Source organism: Emys orbicularis, chromosome 8 (assembly GCF_028017835.1).
Source record: "Emys orbicularis isolate rEmyOrb1 chromosome 8, rEmyOrb1.hap1, whole genome shotgun sequence".
NCBI lineage: Eukaryota > Metazoa > Chordata > Testudines > Emydidae > Emys > Emys orbicularis.
The window spans coordinates 83513422-83531256 of NC_088690.1; the positions used below are offsets into that span (position 1 = coordinate 83513422).

The 17835-nt window shown below is 37.5% G+C and overlaps 1 protein-coding gene across 1 annotated transcript in view; it reads left to right on the plus strand.

Annotated features, from left to right (window-relative positions):
• Window positions 1-17835, plus strand: part of SLIT3 (slit guidance ligand 3) — a 798116-nt gene that overhangs the window by 95480 nt on the left and 684801 nt on the right. Inside the window, exon 4 of the mRNA XM_065410175.1 lies at window positions 3371-3442. Coding sequence (XP_065266247.1) covers window positions 3371-3442 — 72 coding nt within the window. The remainder of the gene's footprint in view (window positions 1-3370; window positions 3443-17835) is intronic.

The window sequence follows — 17835 nt, forward strand, 5'->3', positions numbered from 1 at the left end:
TTCTGGAAGGCAGGGACCTATGCAGTAGCAAAGTAGGAAGATTCACTATGGAAAGTTGAGGTTTCTGGGTTCTAGTCTTGTTCTTGAATTAGTAGGAGTAAAAACATACTAAATGGACATATATAGGTGGGTAGCCAAGTTACAGCAGTACATTGTGGTGTAACTTTTTGCGAAAATGACATATGTTCCTTAAACAGTATTGTTTCAAATGCTTGTCAATGTCAGAAAAGACTGCCCACCATAGTTATTTGTCAGCAACAATGCACATTGGACCTGTCTGTTTTAACTTTATCATAGAATCATAGAAGATTAGGGTTGGAAGAGACCTCAGGAAGTCATCTAGTCCAACCCCCTGCTCAAAGCAGGACCAATCCCAACTTAATCATCCCAGCCAGGGCTTTGACAAACCTGACCTTAAAAACCTCTAAGGATGGAGATTCCACCACCTCCCTAGGTAACCCATTCCAGTGCTTCACCACCCTCTTAGTCACATGTCTATGAATGATTCAGCTTTTTGCAGGCCAACGCCATTGTTTACGTGTTAGTTTGAATGTTCCCAGGAAAGCTCAGATGTGGATTGGCGTCTCCCAAAGTCCATTGTTAGTTAAGTACTCCCAATTACTTGAATAACCCTTTCCCACTATGTTTACCAAATCTGTCTTATATACTTCCTACAGCAAACATTTTAAATACAAGTGTAGAGCCAATGTTCATAACTTCAGATATAAAAATGATACATGCATACAAATAGAATGAATATATTCAGTAGATCATAACCTTTGCAAAGATATGTTACATGGCATATCTAGCATAAAACGTATTCAAGTTATGTCATATTTACACTCATAAGCATATTTCTATAAAGCATTATGGGGTGGAACATCACATTGAGTAAAAACAGATGGAAGTGAGCTGAAAGTTACCAGAGTCTTGACTACATAAAGTATCAGTCAATCAGCATATTCCAAAAACCAACTTCCTTACAGTGATGCTCTTTCCATAGAATTGCCTTTGGTAAATAGTATAATCATTGATAAAGTTAAAATAGTGGTGTCGAAGTGCTGGTCCCGGAAGAAGCACCCATGATGACAAATCTATCTAAAGGAAATTAGAAAGGTATGCAAAATGCCCTCAAAGGTATGAAGATACTTAGGTTTTCTTCTTCTGTTAACTGACAGATGTAATAACTAGCATGGATATGTATTTGTGGTATGAAATGTAGCATTGTCAACGCTTTTCCACACAAAGGAACCAAAAGTGAAAATCGCACCACTGCAATGATTTGATCTCTGGGTGTGGAAGGTGAGGGCGGTTATTAACCAGTAGGTATAAAAAGAGCAGAAGGATGAGGAAGATTGGTCCCAAAACTGGCCAGGTCAAACAACTATTAAGAAAAATGCTATGAGCTCTTGAATAGTTGCAGATAACAGCATCTCAGCTTGAAATCTGCATGAATCTTAATTTATCTACCAGATAATGTATTTTAGAGTATTTTTCCATTAGGTACCTTATATAACTTCTTTTAGATGTGGTCTACACAGATTTCACTTCAACTTCAGCAAAACAAGAACAACTTGATGGTTAAGTTAGTCAAAGCTAGTTAATGCTAGAAGTGACAGAAACTATCCACACCCTGTTTGGCTATGTGCTATCAAAAAATAATTGCTTTCCGTATAGTTCATTCTGCTAGTCATTTTCAGACTTAGAATCCCCCATCTGCTGACTAAACCTGTTCTGTGGCTTTTGATAGTCTTTCATTTATTGCTGTGTTTAGTCATTAAATGTACTTGCCTAGAAAACTAACTTGGGTATTTGTTACTGAAATGTACTGGAAGGTGAACCAATTTTATAACTTGTTTGCATTAGATATGTCCTTAATTTTGAGTATGTCCGACTGTATGCAAATCTTCCAAACCCAACCTTGTCTGTTCTTGATATCAGGAAGAGAAGTACATATATGGTTGCCTTTTTCCATTGTTGCTGGATTTATTCATATGGTAGCCATATGAAAACTCCAGCCTTCCAGTCCCAGTGACCTTAGACTGATCCCTAAGGAAGAGCTTTCAGGCCAAAATGGTGGAGGCCTGTAATGTGAATAAATCCAGAAAGGCATGGAAAATGAAATGAAGTACTCAGCATCCAAGAAAATTAGAAACCAGGAATTGGAGGCTAAGCATCAGTATTTCTCTTAAAGAGCCCATGTGGCTTTTGGGAGCAGAACCCTAGTAACCACCATCATATCATGGAACCAGACTCATTACTACTGTTATAAACATTCAGGGCAGATTAGCCAAATGCTGTGTGTTGTTTTTTTAAGCTATAGAGATATACAAAACAGAACTATTCTGTGGGAGACTGGAGCCAGATATTTAGTTTTAGCTTTGAATGTCTTTTCTGTGAGTTCAGGTCAATTGTTACATTTAAGCAACATTTACTGAGCTTGTGTATGAACAGATGTCTGTTTCTGCTGTAAATTGCAGTATTTAACTTGTGTTTCTAAAGTGGGTTGCTTTGTCTACATTAAGATGATTTCAGTTTTGCATGACTGTTATAAAGATAATTTTTACTTCGGGATGATAGATACTTTTGTAGTTGATGGAGGGCAGGATGGGCAATAAACTTTTTCCAGCTAGCAGGATGTGTTAGTGAGTTAGTGCAAAAGTTGGTCAAATGAATATATTAAAATTAACTAGCAAATAAATATTAAAACAGGTCCCCAAAAAGTAATTTTAGGAGATACTTTAAGTAAAATAGGTTGCATTTCCAATCACAGAAGCCTTTGCAAGGATGCAGTAGTCCCATTAAAAGTGTGTTTTCATACTTTTCACAATAGTGCTCAGATTTCCAAAGTTAATGTTTAATATACAGTTTTTTAAAACAAAAATGAACGTGACCATGTACAGTAGACCCAATAGGCAATCTGGAAATAATTCCAGGATGGTTGGGATATTTAACTTATTGTTGCCTACATGTTTAGAAAGAAAGATGAAAACCAGATACCTTCTGCAAATCTCTTCAAAGCACTGAAAACTCAACATGGGAACCATGCGATTTGTATGTTAGTAAGCATCCAATACAACTCTAGCATGCAGATACACTCATACACACTATAGCATTCTGACTTAATATTTGCTTTCTCTATCTTTTTTTTCAAGGAGCTGGCCAGGTGGTCTACACATGGCATGATGTACTGACCCTGTGTATTAATAATGTACACAAAGGCTCCTACATTCTGTACTAGTTTAATACCATGGCTTTTCACATCCTTTAATGGGAGTTCAATGTGTTGTGGAAGATGGAATAGGCTCCTGAGTATGAAAATTATTCTAATGCATTTTTTGTGTTAACTGTATTCTCTTTATTTATTTAGGCGTCTGAACAAGAATAAATTACAGGTTTTACCCGAGCTGCTTTTCCAGAACACGCTGAAGTTAACCAGATTGTAAGTACAGTTTACTTTTATTGTGTATGTGCCTTGATTCATTATGTGGATAGTGCATTTGCTATGATATTTTGGTTAGGTACTTTAGTGACATTTATGATACATCTAGATTTCCATAGTTTCATGAGGACATTTTACCATTATGTTATGGTAGTTATGTACTAGAAAATAAATACATACATGAAAGAAACCACAAATTTTCTTTCCCTGTTTCATAGCTGAAGTAGATTCAAAATAATGACTTCAGAGTTAATATAGTTAAAACTCCCTGTGTAGAGTTGCAGGATTAGTGCAGAAGTGGCCACTTTTTGCTTTCATTATAGTAAGCTGTCCACAGAGAAATAGTTGATTTTTGTGCTATTTAAGATGGGCATGTTGGCATAAAATGGTTTGTCACGACTCGCTGTTAATTAAAGACATGTTGTTTTAACTGAGCCAATGTTCAGAGACAGTTAAGGCTGGAACAATGGCTCCTACTGTTTGAAGAATGGGGCAAATGTAATGCTTTCCATCTCCATGGGCATTGAAGATGTTATTAGATTGGCATTGGAGCCAACTTGCACATCAGAAGAATAACAGAGATAAGCTGGCTGGTGATATATTTTTCTCAGTCTACTCAGTGGAGTAGAATCATATGATGATGACCATGAATAATGCCCCCCCCCCAGTTTTTGATGCAAGGAAGAGGAATTAATAGTTCTTTTACATGCAGAGGGTAAGGTTGTACAGATACCACCAAGATTAGAATGCGAGGTCTGTAGTAAGCAGAAGGCAAAGTGTCTTTAGAACAGTTTGCTGAAACCTGGAAAATTAACTGCTCAAAAAACCCAAACCAAAACAAAACCCCGCAAGTGAATCAGAAGAGAAGTTACGTGGTCAACCTCTTTTAAAGTTTGGCCATCTAGATTTATAGGAGGCTGGTTAGTAAGATTTATGATCTGGCTAGTGAAATTGTAAAGTTACTACAGGGTGAATAAAAAGTTGCTACATTGATGTGGGGTTTTGATAATTGTGTTTTAATACCTCTTTATGCAATCAAACTATCCATTTAGGCAATGTAATAAATTTTTCTTCCTGTGGAAATGTGAAACACATGGCAACGGTGAAGCTAAATTTGGGAACCAATTCACTGTTTTAAAAATAGACTCTTTGTCCAAGTTTTAAAGTGAAAGAATTGGGTAATGTTCAGCCAGGAGCAGTCCTGATACCATTGTGGAGACCTATTTTCACATATTAAACTCCTTCGTGTTGCCAGAATTTCATTGTGAAGAACTTGGTGTGTAACTCTTGGAGCTTCTGATCAGCAGCACAGTTCTGGAGACACAACCTCATAAGCCATACCTGTCTTTTACTTTCAAAATCTACCCATAGACTCTCAAGTACCACTGTAACACACCTGCTCTTGGAATATGTTAGCCTTGCTGTAGCTTTTAACTGCCCTGGAAATATTCATTAAGTGGACTTTCTAGGACTGAGTGGTATTTGATTGAGTTTTCTAAGATCCTTAGTGCAAGTTTATGTAATTTCCACATGTTGAAAATGCTCTTTAGTCAAAACTGCACACTGCTATATACCTTGTTGATAGGGCAGTTGGCCTCCACCACACCCCATTTAAACCATTCTCCTAAAGTTTTTGGGTTGTTTTGTTTTATAAGCAAGTGCCAGCACTCGTTAAAATAAAAGTATGCAAAGCTAATCTGTATGTAATAACGTAATCTCTATTAAGGTTTCCTCTTCCATAGGTAGCTATCAGACTCTCTGTGATTATCAATAGATTTAAAGCAGCTTCTGCAGTTCAGCATGTTGATACACAAGTACAGTGATCATATCCCGACTTGATAATGCACAAGACCTCCTTCCATTATGCATTTAAGATTCCTACAGTAAAACAATGGTATAGTATAATAATCTAGTTTAGTATTTCCGTAATCTCAGTTAGCAGTTATCTGCAGCATCTATGGAAAGGCTTTATATATGCCAGTACAAATCTCCATGTATCACTCCTATGAAGATATGCCTTAATATAAAGTGGTGCACCTAATCAAAGTGCAAGTAGTCAGGTATTTTGATATGAAATATATTCAAAAGTATGTTCCTTTAATTATTCAGATAATCAAGCTGTTTACCGTCCTTGAAAACTAGGATAATAGTTGTGCTTTTATAAAGCTTATGGGGTAATTATTTAAGAGGTCTAGTTGAGTATGAATTTGACACTTCTACAGTGATTCCCCTCAGAATGTTTTATAAATGTTAGTGAATAAAGAGTCTCATCAGTCCAGTGAGTTATGCAGGTATGATCCCAGGGTCTCAGTCATTGGTAGTAGTTGGGATCTATCCCCTCATACTGTGCTTAGCCAGAAAGCAGTCTTTTCTCTTAAAGGTACAAGCATTACATTGAAATAATGTTTAAAGTGAAACATGTACCCTAGATACAGTAACAATTTATCATTATTGCTGCTTCCAAAAGTAATAGGCCAGTTTTGCTACACGCGTTTCAGTGGTGCAGGAATAACCAGAGCAGCAACCTAACCATTGAGATGCATGTGGATGAAATATATATATTTTTTTACCCCTTTTCTACTTAAGGAAACTGGACAGCTAACACTGGTATCTGATTTTTGCACAACTGCTCTGAATCTACCCACAGTAAAATTCAGAGGTGTTTTTTCTCACTTTCCTGCTGTGAGCTAAATTCACTGGAGTCCAGCAAAACTAATCAATTTCACTTGCAATAGGTCTCTGGGTAAAACACTTCAATGAAGGGGGCATGGCTCTGACATTCTTTTTCAGTGGCTGGCATGAACTTACAAGAAAAGAGAACAATTAAAACAGCAAGGAAGGGGAATAACAGAAGTGAGGCAAAAATGAAGCGGGAATAGGAGTAAGAGTGACAAGACTTCAATGGAGCTCAGACAAAAAGGGAAGAAAATAAAGGGAGATGGAAGAAAAAGGGAAAGATGATAATACTGGTTCAGTTTTCTATCTATCTTTTTAGTTATGCAGAGTACTCAAACATGTATTGTGTGGGCTGCCACAGTTTGACACAGGTTAGCCCACTGGACTGCCAAATCACTTTGCTTATCCTCTTAGTAGAAGTTAGAACATAGACAACCTGCTAGATTTGTGGCCAGGTGAGTTACTAGTTCAGCTCACCATAATCAATCCATGCCTGTAACTCTAAATTACATAACAGTAGGGCTAAGATGGTCTGTAGCATATAAGGTTGCAGCGCTTCTGTTTAAATATACAAACCACACACATTCATGAAAGCCCAATCATTGTGTATCAGCTGCTTATTTCAAACACACACAGACACACAGCCGCAGGTTTTTGGACCCTAAGAAAAGGTATGACAAGCCATCCAACTCAACTTTACCGAAAAAATACAAAAAACCCAGCTGGGTGATAACTCCATGAGAGTTGGCAATTTGATCTTATTTATTAACACTGGTGTTGGTAGCAACTGCGATTGATGGCAGGTGTCACAAGATGGTCCAATCTGGTGAACACTTGGGCATACTTCTTATTACCCTGGGTAGTTCGACAGATACCTGAAAGTGTTTGTTTTCAGAATTGGTCACAGAGGTTGTAAAATAAATTTAAATTACTTTTGTTCCACAAATCATGACTGCCTGGAACTGTTCCTGTCTGAGTTGAAATGTTGCTTGTTAGTTTCCTGTAGGACTAAAGTTGTGTGCGTTTATATTTTTTTATTTCAACAGAACCTCTTCAAGTTTTGTTTGAGCTATAGGAAACTTGGAGGGCAGAGGGGAGTGAAAATTCTTTCCAGTGTTGATATGCATATTAAAGACTGCATATTAAAGCAAACATGTCTGAAATAGCAGACTTCAGAGCTGGAAAAGATGCATACCTCTGCCATACCCTTTAATTTGCTTGGCTTGAGAGGAGAAAACTGGTGATGATTTTAAAAGTTCATTCACCATGTGTTGGGATGCGTATTGGCAAACCAGAAGCTGCTTACCTGCAGTAATCAATAACCTCATCCTTCAGAGGAGCTGAGAAATAATTCCAGGTCTTGAGAACTATTACTCCTTCCTTTCTGGCCATTTTTTTCTATTAACTCATGTATATTTAGACAGACTTTACTGGCTATTATGGACTAAATGTAGGAAAGCAGTTAAATTCATTGATGTAACACTTGCAACTGCTTTAAAAAAATAGTGTTTCTGCTAAACACTTGGACCCTTACATTTCTTCCTCGGAAATAAAGGAAGTATGGGCACCTTCTTTTATACAAATGATGACAATAAAGCTTGAGTAAATGCTTATCTGTGGCCCCTCCTTTACTGCAGATGGCAGATGAAATATCTAATAATCTGGTGCTTTCTTCTAGCTCTACAATTCTCAAACTGGAAAGAAAGCAATTAACACTTATCTCAAACCACATTTCACCTCTAAAAATCAAAGGTCATTAAACTTCAGCTCCAGGGAAATTTCAGGTTACTTTTCAAGCTGGGCTCTGTGCTTCATTACCAATCAGATGCTTGCAACTTTTTGTAAGTTTAATAAGATGTACTATTTTTTTTAGTGAAAGATAGTGTACACAGCTTTCCAGTTAGTCTAAGAGAGGTCTTTCCCAGTCTTTAAAACAGCTTTTGTGCTATGTGAAGACTATTTAAAAATACATAAACCCTTCCCCACTAATTCTATTATGGTGTTATAAAACTTCAGAGGCAAATAACATTTGAGCTTTGATCTAAAGACAAGATTCATTTTGGATCCTAGAAATCTGTAAGATATTTTTGGTTTCTGAGAGCTTCTTTTTACTGTTGGCCTTAGCCCGATGTAATCATGTGCTGACTGAACACTCACAGCTCCCATTGACTTCAGCTGGAGTTTGGGGTACTAGCACTTCTGAAAATCAGACCTAATATATGTAGCCCACAAGTAGGCAGTACCTGATGTTGTGTATACTGGGCCTCAGTTTCCATGTGAGGGTGCTTACTTTCTGTAAGAATATTCATGCACAGAGAAATACATATTTCAACACATATTATATATTTAATCATTTCTGATGTGATGAGCAGAATTTTTTGGTCAAGAAGTTACCGACAGATTTAGCTTTGTCTTATACATATAGATATTCTGTAATACTTTGTTAATTTCAATTAATATTTAGTTAGCTGTTCTTATTCCTCCTCTAGCTTTACTGGTGAAATATTCATTCTCAATCTATAGTTGTTTACCATTCTTTCCAGATCCAGCATATTTCTTGGATTAATGTTTGTATTCAACAGGAAGAGTTCAAGACTAAAACATGAATCTTAAATTCAATGAAAAAAGCTATTTCACGTATGTATATAAAATTTCAACATTGATTTTCAATTACTTATTGCATGGAAGGAAGAGCTTTAGACTCTTCTTATTTAGATCCCTCCTCAAAAGCAAGCGCATCTGAGGTGATGAGCCTTGTTTGATGTGGAAACTTGCTTTGTTTACTTTTTTTTCCAAATATTAGTTAATAATAAAAACTTTGCACACAATTTTTCTTCTGTTCTGTGCTAGAAGCTATATTATGAAGTGGTGTCTTCTTCCTCTTCTAAATCATTGTCTCAACGAATCTCACTGATCTATTTTTGACTGTAAAACCATCAGGTAAAGGAACTTGGCTTGCTATTTACCTTGAAACGCGGCACTAATAAGTAATTAATGTAAGATGAAGAACCAGTCATTAGCTGATAAGCTTTCTAAAATGAGCAGGTGCCCTCTACGAGGTGGAATGGTAGAGAACAAACTATGATTTTACAGTACCTCAGAATTAGAATATGCTTGTAATTTTTATGATTATTCACAGGCTTCTTTGTCACATCTGGTTGACATTACCACAGGAATATATAGAGGAATAAACTTTCAAGTGGAATGTGAAACATCCCACAAAATGAGTTTCTCATAGACTGGTGCATAAAACATATGGAGCCTTTTGCTTTGGAAGGTGGGGCTTTGGAACTTATGGATTTAATATTTGGTTTATCTTAGAAGATAAGAGTTTTAAGGTAATGCTCATGATAAATGGTCCCATGATCAGCTGCACAGGTGTGCATAATTGTCATTCTTCTGTTGTCTTGATTGCCTAGGTCTTAATCTAAACCCTGTCTCCCAACTAATTTCATATCTAACATAAATACCTTTATTGGAATCACTGTTAAAGTTAATGGTCAAATTCCTTGGATTGGTGCATAGGTACGTAGGGGGAGGGCACCTTACTAAATCCAGAAGTCAAAGTAATTGAGGTGGCAACCAGACAAATCCAGAGGTTGAGCCTATCAGTAGTTAACAAATGGATAACAAAAATAATGTTAAACTTAAAAATATGTTGCAAACTGAGGTGTGCATATGCAAAAAATAAACACAAAAGCCTATTTAACAACTGTAAAAACAAGCTTTGATTTGTAATTATATTGAATTTTTTAACATGAGAAGCCAGAACCTAAATTCCATCAATTTTTAAAAAAGCCTTTTTTGTGGGTTGCGTGTAAGGGGATAGTTTCTACACCCAGTATGCATTGGTGACTTCTGGAGATGGTCATGGCACTTACGTTTTTGTACGAAGAACACAACATAAACATATTCAATTGTGACACATTTTAAATGACCAAGGCCAACCCAAAGCACTTCACTGGAAGTAATATGCCTTAGAAGAAAACTATTTTTAAAAAGCTAACCTGAATGAGCTCAAATGATTGGTTAGACTTCTGAATTCACAATTGATTGTGGTCAGAAGAGTGTCTATTAGGTTCTGTCACCCATAGTAGCTTGTCAGTTCACAAAGCCAGCGAGGTTCTGAAAAATGGATGGACCAGATTAGATAAGATTGAGAAGGTCTGGAATATATGAAGACAGTAGATTGCCAACAGCCTTGGAGCATGTCTACACTACACTCAAACACCCATGGCTGGCCTGGGTCAGCCAATGGGCTTGCAGGGTTCGGTCTGCAGGGCTAATAAATTGCAGTGTAGACATTGGGCTTGGGCTTGGGCTGGAGCCTGGGCTCTGGGACTCGGTGAAGGAGGAGGGTCCCAAAACTCAGGTTTTAGCCTGAGTCCGAACATCTACAGTGCAACTTTATAGCCCCACAGCCTGAGCCCTGTGAGCCTGAATCAGCTGACCTGGGCCAGCCATTTGTGTGTTATTACAGTGTAGACATAACCTTAAAATACAGAGATCTTGAAATTTTAAAATGCAGCCTGGCAGCAGAGAGATTCTATAATTGTGAAATACATTGGTCCAGGTAAAACTTATGCCTGACTAAGTACTTATAGCACCTTTTTAAAATCAAAGGCTTGTAAAGCATTGCAAGTAATCGAGCACCAACATTTTGTCGTTTCCACTTGTAAATTGTACTTGTGGAGAGAGAAGACATGCAGGTAAATCACATCAGTTGGAAAATTAATACTGTAAATCCAGTTCCTTTGTGTTTGAGAAGAGAGACCAGATCTAATTTTAATACAAAAAGTTGTCAGATACTAATGGGTAGAGGTTACTGAATATAACATCATATAGTCTGTAACATGCTCCAAATATTTGTAGCTAAAGGGAATTTGCCAACCAAGTTGGTCTGTGGGGTGAACACTTCAATTTCTTAGTAAAATCATTAGAACAGTTTGTAGGTAATAGTTCACAATAGTTGGTGAAATAAAGCAGCTAAGAACTTTTTGTAACAATAATTAATAAAATCATTGGTGTGAGAATAGTATTCTCACATCTATGGTTAATAAGGCCTTAGTTTTTCTGAATGGGAAACCTGTTTTGTTGTTGCCCATGAATGTGTGTATTGAATGTAGTATATCTAGTAAATTCAGTTTATTTGCATTGTAGCAGGCTACATTATCCATTTTGGGCTGTGAAAGTCCTCTCTCAGTATAAGAAAATAGGTTTTGTTCAGAATATATGTGCCGTTTCCTTTCCTGTTGAATCAAGGCCTTAGAGCTTCAGTCATTAACATCATATGTTAGTTACAAGACATATTGTCCTTTCCCCTCCCTCCCCCGCAACAAGCAAGCAGCTCCAACTGTAAATCACCCAACTGTAAACTAATGCATTCCATTGAGGTTTCACTGTGGTAGCAATAATAGTTGGTACTTACATTATGCTTTCCATTCGAAGAGCACCATACAAACATTAATTAGCCCCCAAAATAGATGTGAAGGTGGGAGAAGAGCACTATCTCCATTTTTTTTATAGAGGGGGAAGAAAACAGAAGATGAATATTGGACTAAGACACACAGTTAATTGCAAAAATGAGATTAGAGCCTGTGCTCAATCCACTAGACCATGCTGTTCCTCTGTGTTATTATGTGGAAGGCGTGAGAGAAATTAAACTGGCACCAATCCCACCCAAGAAATGATGCTTTTATAACAATGAGGGGAACCTTACAGCCTTCATTCACTTATACTAATTTATTCCAGTTGGTTGTAATTCAGATCTGTGTTAGTATTTATCTTGTTGATATTTATCATTAAAAGTGCTGACAGTGCTTAATAAAACAATAATTTTTCTTTCATACAAATTGTAAAGTGAGAACTTGCCAAGTATATAATAGATTATTCCAGTGTGGGGAAAACTGACTTCACCTTCCAATCAAAATTCCCCAGTGTTCTGAATGCTGTTCAGAATGCCCTTCAACAAATGATATTGTGGAATCCAGGAGAGTTGTTTGACTATTATGTATGAATTTAACACCTCTTTAAATCAAAAAATCTTCAGAGCTTTGCGAACATTAAATACAATTTGTAACAGGTCTGTGAAGCTTTTACAAAAGGGAAAGAGACAAAAGTTTAACTATGAAAATTCTCCCATCCAGAAGAAATGTCTGCTTTTTTATTATGGGGTTGTTTGCTTACTCTGTATAAAGTTATTAGCAAATGGAAACAATTTCCTCAAAGATTATAAATTGAGTTTGTGCACTGTATTACAAATCTCCTCTATTAAGTGTCTAGTCTCGGATGAGATAAGCAGCACATTAATGCTAGCTAATACAAACATAATGCATAGCAGGGTATAAAAAGACTTGAACAAGTGAGCATATGTGATTAGACTTGTTAATATGTCAAGGAAAAACTGAGAAGCTTGGATTTCTTTTTGACCTTCATTAACCTCCATTTTCTCTACTATTCCTTGTCCACACGTAAAAATCAGACCTAAACATATAGTAAGTATTTTCTGAAGACCTTTCAGAAATACTCTTTTTGGAGTGTTCCTAGTCTTGAGCCTGCAAAAGGTATGCACTGCTACATTAAAAGGACCCGAAAATAAGAGTTGATAATGGAAATGGTGACAAAGCCTGATGATTGTGATCACAAATGTGTGATCTGTTAGGGGTCCAGAAACTTCAGCAAAATCATGTTGATGAATTTACAACAGGTACTTAGAAGTTCAAAACAACTGTTTAACTGTCATAGTCTGACTTTTTATTTAATGTATATGTTTTAATCTTCAGAATTTCTTTTCCTTCTGGTGAACTTGGTTGTGTATCTGATGTGAAGATCTAAGTGTGTTATCCATTCATTATTCTTAGATAAGTAATTTCCAACAGCATTAACTGGATTTACACAGTTGACATTCTGTTTATTGAATGGACAGTGTATCACGCAAAGGTGTGAAAAGTGGAGTTAGCTTCCAGATTCAATGTGCCAAATTCTTCACAGGTGCAACTTAAGGCAGAATTTGGCCCAGTGGGTCAGCGTCTTTTGGTAGGAGTCCACATAAGTGTAATGTGGATTGGATTTTGTCTATGGCTGATACAGTACCTGATGGGTTAACTGTAGTCAGGATACTTCTGAGGACATTTATTGATTACCAAAAATTGACTTTAAAAGAGACAATATCTAGAACTACAGCCCTTAAATTCCCAATTCCACCTTCATACTTACGCAACTTTAAGAATGAAATCATGACTTTCTGACCTAATCCGGAGGCTTTTAGCTAATGAGCATCAGGAGAAGCTGTGTTCAGAACAAGCAACCAGTTCATAAATTCTCTTAATGTCCTCATTTCTTTCTCACTAGATCGAGAATAGATAGAAAAATAGAGATCTCACTCTTGACTTAAAGCTCCAATATCATTTCATGTTAGAGGCTGGCCTTTACAATTCAGCTGTTCAATAAGCTCGAATTACTGGGCATTACCATGACAAAATAGTATGGGCCATAATGGGGTGTTGCTATGGTATTTTCCAGATCCAGTAATTGTAGTTTTAGAGTGTATAGATCACAGCAGGTCTGTTCAGAAGACAGTAAATAATTACAATAAATGTTTGCTGGTCTCTAGGGAGCACTTCTGGTTTGAAAAGATGTACGTTAGGTCAGAGGCACATATTGGAGATTGCTGGGTGACATCTATTCTGTTAATCAAGCTGGAGTCCTTTTATTGCTTGCTTTTTTTGCTCTAGTGGTAAATAGCATATTTAGCAACATTATGTCTGGAAATGAAGTGGCCTTAACTGCAGAGTCTAATTGTGACTCTCTGTTCACTGCTCTTCCCCAGTGCAGGCAGAGGGCTCGGTTTCTTTTATTTAATTATGAATGATTCATATTTTCTGCACCCGTTAGTAGAAAATGAAAAAGGGAGTGTCAGAAAATAAGTAATTGATTCTCCATCTTAGATTCCAGTCTCTCACTTGTGTGAAGTTAGTTATTTAAAACTACTTTGTGCAGATGTCTTGGTTTCCTGAATGGTAGAGGTGGAGGGAATCAGTGAAGAGGGTGGTACTTTGAGACCTTGCTTGTGGTTTCAGGGCCATGTGTCATGTAAGGGCTGTCTATTGTTAGGTTCTCTACTGATTGGGTCATCCAGTTGTGTAAACATTGAAGGCCGTTTGTGGCAAAGGACTGTTCATTTCCAGAAGAAATATCTCACCAATAAATGATGCTAGACAGCACTTTGTTGATGTAAGTCAACAGCATTCTTCCATTACAGCTGCAAAACAGGACTTTTTTGTAGGTTCATTATTTTTGAATACAATAAAATATTCACACTTGTTTTCAGAGAGGCAGCATGTTTTTTGGGTTGGCGTTTGGTATTGTGGTCCAAGAATTCCTGATTTGTAATCCTAATTTATCATTGACTTGCTCTATAGCTTTGCGCATGTTACTCTGTCTCTTGGTTTTCCCATATGTAAAAAAGGATAGCGTAGATATATTCAGATTTTCAAAACACTCTAGTATGATAGTATACAGTGCCAGGTTGTATCTGTATGGCTTCAAATAAGAGAGGTTGCTTTCTTATTATCCTCGGTTTAAGCAGAAGTTTCTCATTTAAAAACATTAGAGCCCCTAACTAGTGTGCTGGACAACTAGCCCTGCTATCGAAGGACTGCAGGCTAAGTAGGCTTACTTAGGGTGTATTTTGGTTTTTTTTTTGCACTTTAGTCTCTCAACATGGGTGGCTCTCCTTCAGTGCCTGTGGTAGAAATGGCCAAATGCCAAAAAACTCAATGCTCAATAACTCTCCTCCCACTTATACATCAACTCCCATCAAGTTATTCCTGTCCCCGAAATGTAGATACATACAGACTGCTTGGAAAATGCTGTGCCTGGCCTGGATCAACAAGCTTAGGCTATTTGGACCAAGATTGAGGAGTTGTGGATGCTGATTGGAAAATAATCTGGCAGAAGTATTCTTTGCAGTAAATTTGACCACATTCTAAATAATGGCATATGAATGTACTTTTGAGGAGATAAAGTATAAAGGCTAAATACTGCAATGCAGTACACACTCTTCATCTCTATTTGCAATGTGTACATTCACTCTTGCAGAATAAGCAAAGCATGTAAACCTTTTCTCTTCGGTCTTATATGCAAAGCTGACATTCAGAATCCTTAATTTTCCAAATGTTTTACACAAACTCTAGGAAGGCTTCCAAACAGGGCCGGCGCTTCCATTTAGGCGACCTAGGTGGCGGGGGGGGGAGGGGGCGGCAATTCGGCGGCGGGGGGTCCTTCCGCGCTCCGGGTCTTCGGCGGCAATTCTGCGGCGGGCCCTTCACTCGTTCCGGGACCTGCCGCCGAAGTGCCCCGAAGACCGGGAGCGTGGAAGGACCCCCCTGCAGCAGAATTGCCGACGACGACCAGGAGCGCGGAAGGACCCCCACCTAGGGCGCCAAAAACCCTGGCGCCGCTCCTGCTTCCAAAATGAAAAATAACATCATAGAGTTCTATGCAGTGTTCAAACATGAACTAAACTAAAATAATGGACTACTGGGACTTCAGTGCAGGTGTATCTGTGCACCCATATGGACCCTCAGTGAAGTCAGTGCACTTCCACATGGGCACAAAGGTCTGCTCACTCAGAACCCATTGTAGGATTTTGGTCCTCTAACCTCTCATCTGGTAATTTTCAGAAATATATGCATTTAAAATACACTGATACTTAAAAGAAAAAAATGGCTATTATTTGATATGTTACTTGTTATTACATTGTGTTGAAAACAAACACTATGTCCAGATCATCTCAGTTGAGATTGAAGTGGCTAATTTTGCTGAGGTAATATGATGGTTGGGTCCCTAAATCTGTGAAGAATCACTTGCTTAAAATATAGCATCTTTCACATCAGTAAAAAGTGAGAGAGAAATGTGGCATCTTTATAAACAGATCTAATTAGCTAGGCCTAGGATACCAAGATTCCTCTTGACAGTCTTTAAAGAGCAAAAACAGTAGAACTGATGTTGAACAGACATAAGATTAATGGAAATTAGAGTTATGTAAAATCTGCAAATAAAGTATATGTGTTGACTGGATGTATCAGTGGAGAACTAACTAGCAGGCTTCATAGAAATGACAGGTACTATCAACATTATAGAGCTAAGTATTAAAAGAGAAACTTTACCAACTGCTAAGAAAGTCAAACAACTGTGCCCCTTAATCAAGTGGTTGTGGATTATGGGCCTTTTGTAGTAGGTAAGCTTCCACTGATAGACAGAAATTAATATCATGGAGTGGATTATGGTGTAATTTTGTTTATTTACACTGTTTGCATATTATATACAACATGTTTAATTTATGCTTAAACCAACCAAGGTAGACCCAACCATACACAGGTTATGTTCAGCAGCCATCAAGAAAAGCTGTTTTCACCACTATTGCTCTGTCTCATACGGTCCTCCCAAATGCCACTAAAGCTTCCCGTCTTGGCTGACCTATCACACTCCAGTCTGGAAACAGAGCAGTAACAGCAGCAGATTTATCACATTGCTCTCTGCTGACCTATTATTGCTCAGCAGATTCATCATGCTATTTTATAAAACAATAAAGAGGAAAAACTAAGTGTGTCAGCCAGTCATGCAGCTTGTTTCCAGTTTTGAATTCCTTCTCACTAGCAGCTTTAGCTTGGGACTAGAGTTTAGTGAGTCAACCAGGCCACTCAATGAAAATGTTAGGCAATGGTTTAGCACCTAAATGGCTAAGGAGTGCGTATTGTGGCCCAGATTACTGTTTAGGATGTTTATATTTAATTTCTTTGCTTTGGAAAACTAATTTCAGCTTTCAGTTACAGAATCTACACCAGTATTTTCTTAAATTGCCCTTTTGTATCTTATTTTGGCTGCTTTACTTATCTTCATGTCATTTTCAGATGAAAAGACATAGATCTCTCATTTGTAACTCAACAATACCAAACTCATTGGAACAAGTTCTCCAGAGAGGTGGTGTCATTCTGTTTCTCTATTGTACACATTTATTGGCTGGCTACCTAAAACCAATTAGCAAGCCTTAGATTTAGAGTACTAAATTGATATGCTAATTAAGGTAGTTTTCTTAACTGTAAGCCATGATTACCTATCTCAACATGGGAAATGTTACTAACAGTGCCTTTTTTTAGATATAATTTGATGATTATTTGTTGGAAAGCACTTCATTAGGCAGTTTTTATATTGAGTTTCATACTAGATAACTGAAAAGATAAAATAACAAGGTTAACAAAAAATCTGTGGTGCTTATTTATGGGGGCTTGTTTACTTGATTTTAGTATAAATTACTTCTGCTTAAAGCTTTCAGTTCATTCCAGTGATACACTAATAGCTTGAAGCATCCCAAATTCTCTGCATGTGATGAGACAACTAATATGCCACAGTTAATACATGACAGAAGCATCTGTCACACTGTCTGGAGTGGCTCACGACTGTGAGTTGCCTACCTCAGGGCAGACTGTCAGAAAACAGGGCAGACACCCCAAACTGGTGGTGTGTTCTATTATTAGATTTCACCAAATGAGTAACAAATGTGAAGTCCTGGATCACTGTACCAGTCTTACCGTGGAGTCACAGACAGTCCCCTTAGACTCTCCAGTCTATCTTGCCACCCAAACAAACTGGACATCATGATAAAATGGTTCCTTACACCAAAAATCACATCACAATTAGGTTGCTTCCAGTCCCAA